We start from the raw sequence: 8,505 nt of genomic DNA, 5'->3' as shown, positions 1-8,505 counted from the left end.
GGGAGAAGCTGGTGGAGAGAGTTGCTCTGCGGGTTTGCCTCACCCTGGACAGGGAGGGCTTCTCCTTGTTAGATTGCTGAGACATGGGAGAAGAGCCTACCTTCAAGGAAAAGGCATTTCCTCCAGAAATTGCATTTACTGTAAGGGGAAAAGAAAAGAGAAAAGAGTTAGATTGCTGAGACATGGGAGAAGAGCCTACCTTCAAGGAAAAGGCATTTCCTCCAGAAATTGCATTTACTGTAAGGGGAAAAGAAAAGAGAAAAGAAAAGAAAAGAAAAGAAAAAGTCAAGGCTAACTTATTTCCTCTCCCTTGTTCTCAGTGATCCCTTATAGGTCAGTGATAATTCCCATCAAAAAACTAAGCAATGCAATAACTACATCAAACCCATGGATTTGTGTATCAGGAGAACTGGGAGATACAGGTGTAATGCAGATTCCTAAAAACCACTTAGAAATGACGTTTGAGGTGAGTACAAGTTCTTTACATTTTACCTTTGAATTTGAAACATGCTTCCAAATACACGTTAATTTGGTGAGGGTTTATTGTCTTACAATCACAGCATTTCAGATTCTGTCCAGGTTTCCAAAGTTACTGTACATTCAAATATGAAAATAGCGCTGCCTGCACATCTTGTGCCAGTGGAAAGGTTCCTGTGAGCATGTACCACTTTTACCCACCGGCTTCACTGCTCTTTGTGTCCCAACCCAGGGCTCCTCACTTAGCCAATCTATTTCCACGTCTCACTTCCTCCCACATCTCCTTGCCTAATTTTCCCTTTCAGGGCTCATTTCCAACTCATTTCCCCTCCAGGTTTCTTTTTCCTTCTTTCAATCCATCTTTCCACTTACCACCACCCAGATCCCTTTCTACCTCTGCCTAGTCTCAAATTTCTTCTCCTCCATCTCCTTGCCTGGCACTGCTGTTTAGCTTCCAACCAGCCAGTTTAACCCCTGAGCTCTTCAGCTTCCCAGCTTCAGGTGCTAACTCCTGGCAAACCATTGAGCTGCCATCCCCATCAGGCTCTCTTCTCCGTGCTCGCTGTGGTTTCCTCTTTGACTACCCAGTGTTCCCTTCTGCTTTCCCACCCATCAGTTACAGATTGGCTCCGTGCCACCCCAAAGCAGCTGGTAGTGGGAATTGCAGGGAAAGCCCTGTCAGGCTCCTGTAGCTCTAGGCTGTACTGTATCCAGTAAGGAGTGATTTCGTAGGAAAATCTGCTACTAAAATTGAAGTTGCATCCACTGAGCGTATGCAGACTGATCTTCAACAACAGTAGTAAAAAAAACCCAACCAAAACTCCTTGACAAATGTAGGTAGAATTTGACAGAGAGAGAATATTTTTTTGAGGTACAATGGCTGCCTCTCATTCAGATACCAGTGTTTTGTAGAAAAGATCTCCAGGCTTCTAACAAGCAAAATAAGATATTTAGACATTTCTAAGGATTACGCTAACACTGTTCTAGAATACTCCTTTGGCTGCAGCTCTCATAAAATATCAACTTGGGTAGCCACCCACTATAGAAAATGTCAGCCCAATCTGCTTGTTTGGCAGTGTCAGAAGCAATGAAAACTAAAGTCTTGTAAGGGAAGTGTTTAGGTGACTTAAGAGATGCTGCTGCCAGCCCCACCTACAATTACATATTGCACTGGAATTCACAGTCCCTTGTTTTCCTTGTTCTGTCTCTTTGTGATCTTAAGCATCTCATGTTGGTGATTTTTTTCTTGCCCAACAATAAGCAAATTGATCTTTGAAAATAACAAAGGATCTAGAGACTGCCTCATAGTGTAGAGGGAGACTGCTTCATAGTGTAGAGGGAGTCAGCTGAAGGTCAGTATGCTCAAAATATTTTTGAGAAGCTGTTTGTACTGAAGATCTGTTTGTTCTACAAAAGCACACCTTTTTATCACCCTAGCTCAGAAATTTGTAATTAACACTTCTCAGAATTATTCAGAGTGAGTGTTTACAACAAAGAATATAATCTTTTCACCGGCTTCTAATAATTTTATTTCATGTTATTTCTTTTCTTCTCTCTTACAACAATTACTCTGCTTTTCAAAATGCACTCCATGTTTGATTGAAAATACTTGCTGTATAAATCAAAGGAAACTGAATAAAAGCATACATTTGAGACCATATGTGTGCATGTGGTGGGCGTGTGTGTTGTCTGTTGTTTTTTTTTAATGAAGTAAAAACTGTTATTCTTTTCAGTGCCAGAATTTAGGGAAGCTGACGACCGTTCAGATTGGTCATGACAACTCAGGGCTGCTAGCCAAGTGGCTGGTTGATTGTGTCATGGTCAGAAATGAAATAACAGGACACACGTACAAGTAAGCAACAAGTTTTAATTTTCTTTATCTGAAACTCCTACTTGTTAAATCTAGAGAAAGCAAGAAGGTGTTCATCTTCTCGGTTGATGCAGCAGTGTGGGCTGATTTGGGTACCCGATAGGGTTGGGTTGGTCTCCCCCACCCCCGATTCTCTCATTTCAGAAGGATGAGTTGAAGGCAAATAATCTGATAAATATTAAATGAGACTTGAATGCAGGATTTTTCCTTGCATCTCTCTGAGACAGGACAGACAGCATGGCTATTTTTGAAGTGATTCATATGTTTGTGTCTAATAATTAAATCTCGTGATTTAAAGTAGCGTGGTAAAATTGTGCACAAATGAACTCTTCATACTCCCAAGAGCTAGAATGATAGTTTAGAGCAAGTCTTTCATTTCTTTTTGTTTAAAAAAAAATTAAAATTTCTGACTACTATAACAAATGTACAGAAATTTGGATTACAAGAAAATAAAAGTTTTTGATAATTTCTTAATTTTCTATTGAGTACATACCTCTTGTGTAGAAATTATCTCCTAACTCATTGGTTTTACATAACATCTGGCTAAGCAGAGTTAATTTTTTTCTAAATGTAGACCTGGAAAACTATAATTCAGAGAGGTGAGATCCAAAGCTGAGGGTTGGCCACAGTGTATGGGGAAAGTAGAAGGATATGGGGTACAGGGACTGGGAGTATGGACATGTGCTTGGATTTCATTAGAACTGTGGATGGGATCAAAAAGCACAGCAATAAAATGTGAAGTGAAGTTTGCGTATGAGGAGATGTCACAGCTTCAGCCAGATGGGAACTGTGTAGGGAGTTAATTGTTTACCATCACAATATTTTTAAAGGCTAAATATTGGTTATGGTTGCAAGTTAAAAATAATCCAGCAGAAATAAAGAAGTGGCCCATAATTTATGTGTATAACACTTTCTGTTGTCCCTTGCTTTCATGCAAGATTTGCATATTTCCCTTTGCCTAAGGATGGAGGTGAATGTAGTTTTCTGGTTTGGTCCTGTCAGTTGTCGTGCAGGGGATGCTGCCTGCTGAGTTCTGATTTGTGAAAGGTTTCTGGCTATGGAGTATTCCCTGCCCGTTAGCAGTGTTTATGTGCGCTAGCTGGCCCTCTGGCTTTGAGATAAAGCTACACTACCTGTGTGGCTGACCTGTGCTTGTGCTGGCTGCATGGCAGGTTTCCCTGCGGGCGATGGCTGGGAAAGGGCGTTGATGATGGTAGCTTGGAGCGAATACTCATTGGAGAGCTGGTGTCCTCCACATCTGACGAAGAGCTGGGAAAGCAGTGCCGTACCCCACCCCAGCAGAAATCGCCTACCACGGCTCGACGGCTGAGCATCACTTCCCTTACAGGGAAGAACACCAGTAAGTCCTTTCCTTTCTCCCCAGGGCCCTCGAGAAGGGGACAGCGACTGTTGGGAAGTAAAGATGCTGTGAAAAGGAGAGCTCCTACTGAAGCATGCTTGGTGCAGAGGAACAGCTGAAAGCTGATGAGTTTTTCCTGCCCCAGTTTTTGTGTGGGACTTTAAGGGCCATGTGGGATATTCTCCACTAAAGCATATAGACGAGCTCAGTCTAGACCCTGTTCATAAATCTGCCCAGCTCCTGTAAAATTAGAGGATATGACTGCTGAAATGTCAAGTGAGGAAAGATTAGCCTCCAAGAGTAATGCAGCATCTAAAAGCCATTACAGAACCACTGCAGCTCTTCATATTAGTGCAGTCCGTGTTAGCTGGAGGAGTGAGCACCAGAGCTACTTGCAAAGCATTTCCTTAGGTCTAAGCACACTTAGGCCAAATAATTCATTTGTCTTGTGAGTTACATGAGGCTCTGTGTTTGACCTGCCGAAGACTGTGGAGGTCATAATGTACTAAAATGATACGGAATTACTCCATGCATCCAAAATAACAATTCTAGGACAGACTAATAGCAACCTACGCGTGTCTGAAAAAACTAGAAAGAACTCATAGAAGAACCATTAGAATTACTGAAACCTGGAAAACATTTGCTTAAAATGAGGTTTTAAAAGTTCATTCTGTTTTAATCAGAAAATGAGTGAGGAAATAGGCAATTTTCTGCAGGTAGCTGCAAAGGGAGGTGAGATGGTAGCAGGTGGAGGCATAGCATGATTCGGTAGCTGAGGCATTCAGCTAAACAAATTCAGAGCAGAAACATGGCATACGTTTTCACATTGAAGATAACTTACTCTTGGAACCATTAATAAGGAATATTCTCTGCTTGTGGCCCCTCACATTGGTAAAATGAGTAGACATTTCCCTAAAATAGATACTTGCTTTGGCTCAATAAAACGTTGTGGGTTCAAATCAGGAATTGATGACTGCTGGGTTTTCTGGCCTGTGTCAAGTAGAAGTGAGTCAAATGACTGGGCTACAACATTTCAGCCCAGGTTTCTTCATGTAAGGGTTGCTGTACTCTATGTGATGAGCAAGATGTGATTAACTCAAATAAAATATTTATCAGTCCAGGTCCTTGGGTTGTGCATTTTTCAGTAGGGTGATTTATTTGACTATTCCAGGGTTGTTCATCAGTTGCTTGTAATTAAGTCTCAGGTTTACCCAAGACAAATGATTGCCTGAACTCTGTTAAAGATACAGAATAACTCCTGCAGTTCAAGCTATGTCATCATGAGAATTTGATGAATGTTTAAAAGTTGGTATCTTCAGCTAGTATGCTCTCCATCATTTCACAGAGCCTAATGCAGGACAGATTCAAGAGGGAATTGGGGAAGCTGTGAACAATATTGTGAAACATTTTCACAAGCCAGAGAAAGAGGTACTTCCTACTTTTTATTACTTGCCTGATATCTGCAATGCATGTAAATATTTTTATAAACAGAAATGGAACTAAAATACCAGCGGAGAGTGTTAACCTTTACATTTGAAGCTTCCAGCATGCAAACAAGGCAAGTTGTACTTACAGATGCTCTTTCCCACAGAGAGGGAGCCTCACTATTCTGTTGTGTGGAGAAAATGGTCTGGTCGCAGCACTGGAGCAGGTCTTCCACCATGGATTCAAATCGGCTCGCATTTTTCATAAGAATGTCTTCATCTGGGATTTCATAGGTAAGCTGGCCTGTGATTTGGAGGCAGAAGGAGAAGAAAGATTAGGGCAAAATGACTACTCACATGGACCTCGGATTCTTATCAACTAGGGTGCCATTTGTTCCTGCCTAACACCTGCTCTAGGTTGCTTAAAGTCAGTGAGAACCAAGATGGAAGATGAGAAATACTAAACTACATATAAGGGATGACTGTGAATCTGTGCAGAAACTTAAGAGCATTTCAGGTGCTAGTCATTTATTCATAGGTGAATGTTCAAACAGCTGCTTTTCTACCCAGAAAGAAGGTAGGATGGAGGTTTGGGTAGATTAGCAATGTTAGGGAGAGAGATGGAAAAGGGCAGGGAGTGAAAGGTTTAGATTTCTAGTTAAGAGCACTCTCCTAACCACTTCACTGGTCTTCTGGTGATGCTTATCTGTAGGCCTATGTTGTGGTAATTTAAGGTGTTCTTACTCCCTTAAAACATCTCGAAAGTTGAGATATACTTACCCTGAGGGTAAATGCTTACTCAGAAAAGGTGAAAAAATCAAAGCTGATGGTATCACTTACAATGAAAGCATTGATGGGGGTTCTGGTTTGGGTCCTTGATGTTACCTAACTGTGTTAGACATCAGCCAGTCTGCTGACCACTGAGGTAGAGATCACCACCTACCTATGGTCTTCAGACTGAGAAGTCCATATATAAACTGTGCCATCACTCTCAGCAGGTTGTGTTTAAGGACTCACTTCTGTATCTTAAGTCACAATTGAAATGCTTCTGCTCACTGGGTTCTGATTTTCTCCCAACCACAGAGAAAGCTGTTGCTTATTTTGAAACCAGTGATCAGATTGGAGACAATGAGGAGGCCCTTTTGCTTCAGAGATCTTCATGCAAAACCTTCTGTCATTATGTGAATGCCATCAATACAGCTCCAAGGAACATTGGAAAGGACGGCAAATTCCAAATTCTGGTTTGCCTGGGGACAAGGTACCTAACTGCTCTTCGTTATACATGTCCTCTTGCATTAGACTAGAAGAATATTTTTACACTGTTGTTACTACCTTTAGTTTTCCATTTTAAGACATCTTGTACCTATCTGTTATCCAGTACCTATTTTAGGCAGCATTAATACTAGATGAAAAAATTGCAGCAAAGAAGCAGTAATGATACATGGCTGGTGTCTCAACTGCTAAAAATGTTGTGAGCTTTTTTATATCTGTTAGCTTGACAGTCATATGCACGAAATCTGTCTTGAAATTGTATTTTTGCTGAAGTGCTGCCTTTGGGAATGCAGTTCCTTTGTAAGAGTTGGTGAATTTCTAAATCCTTGTTGAATCACTTTGCCTCTGAAAATGGGATGTCTGTTATAATTTTGACAAAACTATTCTAGATTAATCTTTCCTTTCTAATAGGATGCTTTCTGTCTTGCACCTGGGGAGAGGCAGGGGCTTAGCTGTATTTTGGAGTACCTTTTTTGAATGGTACTTATGGATACTAAAGAAAACCAGTTGGAAAACAGTCAGAGTTTTCCTGAAATTTACTTTCCCTGTTCCTGATCTGAAAATGTTGCTGAATCCTTCCAAAGTCAGTTGTCCAATTCTGCTGATATCTTTCCATTTTCTTTCATACAGTACGTTCAGTTACCTGTATTTTACTAAAAAAAAAATAATAAAAATGGTTATGAGTACACAGAAAACTTTTATGTGCAAGCGACATGCATCACACGCACAAAGAGTTGGCATGTTTTGGGTTGTGTTCTTGGAGAAGAATTTCAGTTTGAGATCTGTTGTACTTGATGCTAAAATCATCCCCTCCACCCTCTTTGCAGGGACCACTTGCTGCCCCAGTGGATCCCCTTGCTGGCTGAGTGCCCGCCCATTACAAGGATGTACGAGGAGAACGCTCTCCTACGGGACCGCATGACTGTCAACTCCCTTATCCGAGTCCTACAGACATTGCAAGATTTCAACATCATCCTAGAAGGATCGCTCATTAAAGGAGTGGATGTTTAGCATGGCTTTGCTGAGAACTTCATTATTCCTTTCCCATGCAAGCAAACCACAATGGGAGACCTGTCAGGACTTGAACGTGATGGTAGTGCACCACTGTAAGGCAAAGCTGCCGGATGAAGCGGGAGTGGGAAGCCCAGTTTGTGCTCGATGGGAACTGTCCTCTAAAGCTGCAGAAAGCTAAGATGCAGTATTGTAGTTTATTTGAAACAGAAATTTAGTATAAAATAGAGTATTTTCATGTGTTAGATGTGTGTAAATATGCTATCTTCTGTAAGAAATTATATTACTCTAAGAAATTTTTCTTAGACTGAATGTTCTTGTTCCAACTATGAGTAGCTTAAATCCAGGGGAAGGACTGGGGGGAGGGAAGGACTGAGGTGGGAAGGGATGCGGCTACTTGCTTGCAAGGAAGAAGCCAATCAATATGTAAATACAGTGCAAACTCAGCAGGGCTTTTTTTCAGGTATTGCAGATTAATACAGCAAATATCCTTATGTAGCCATTGTGACTGTCTCATTCTTGGAAATGCTGTCAGCATATGCTGTTTACCCTACTGTACATGGTCTCCCTTCAGTTTTTTGTTTGTTCAAAGACTCTACCCTTTTCATGCACAGAATTTGTGAGTCATCATTTTGCCCTGCAAGGTCTTTTGTGTCCCTCCAAAACACAGAAGGAGGGGAGACAACTGTTGAAATGCTTAAACACTGGAAAGGAGGACTGCTGTCAGCCTCGGAGCCTGATGGTAGGAGACTCGCTTAAGCAGTGCTGCTACAGCCTGAGATGGGGAATGATGGCTTGCTTGACTCACCCAGCATGTCCCTTGCCTGTCTGATGATTCCCTCTTGCCAGCTTGTGTTGTGGATGACTTATTTTATTTTTTTCCACATCAAGGAATTTTGTTCATACAGAATTCTTGCTGTACTTGAGAAGAATCTTTGCTGTAGAGCCACAAACACCGATGCTGCTGGGCTGCTGAACTGTATCAGCAGGTTTTGAAGTGCTGACAGGTTACGAGTCTTCCTTTATCCCACAGAATGAGTGTTTCTAGGAAGTACAGGATTTTTTTAAAAAATTATTATTATTTTAAAATT

At 41.3% G+C, this 8,505-nt stretch overlaps 1 protein-coding gene across 1 annotated transcript; it reads left to right on the top strand.

Annotated features, from left to right (window-relative positions):
• Nucleotides 1-277: 277 nt before the first annotated feature.
• On the top strand, nucleotides 278-7,960 carry LOC104542016 (DENN domain-containing protein 5B-like). The gene is made up of 7 exons (XM_010186230.1): nucleotides 278-466; nucleotides 2,211-2,329; nucleotides 3,520-3,707; nucleotides 5,053-5,135; nucleotides 5,299-5,425; nucleotides 6,215-6,389; nucleotides 7,231-7,960. The coding sequence occupies exons 1-7, from the start codon at nucleotides 428-430 to the stop codon at nucleotides 7,412-7,414; spliced, it is 915 nt and encodes a 304-aa protein (XP_010184532.1). The 5' UTR covers nucleotides 278-427; the 3' UTR covers nucleotides 7,415-7,960.
• The last annotated feature ends 545 nt before the right edge of the window (nucleotides 7,961-8,505 follow it).

The sequence above is a fragment of the Mesitornis unicolor genome, unplaced genomic scaffold (genome assembly GCF_000695765.1).
Source record: "Mesitornis unicolor isolate BGI_N332 unplaced genomic scaffold, ASM69576v1 scaffold10910, whole genome shotgun sequence".
Taxonomy (NCBI): Eukaryota; Metazoa; Chordata; class Aves; order Mesitornithiformes; family Mesitornithidae; genus Mesitornis; species Mesitornis unicolor.
This window is presented reverse-complemented; position numbering and strand designations above follow the sequence as displayed.

Excerpts from the sequence above, each read along its gene's own strand:
- LOC104542016 (XM_010186230.1), top strand. The coding sequence starts at position 428 with ATGCAGATTCCTAAAAACCACTTAGAAATGACGTTTGAG. Across the intron at positions 3,708-5,052 it reads CCTTACAGGGAAGAACACCA|AGCCTAATGCAGGACAGATT; the intron begins GTAAGTCCTTTC and ends ATCATTTCACAG. Across the intron at positions 5,136-5,298 it reads TTCACAAGCCAGAGAAAGAG|AGAGGGAGCCTCACTATTCT; the intron begins GTACTTCCTACT and ends TCTTTCCCACAG.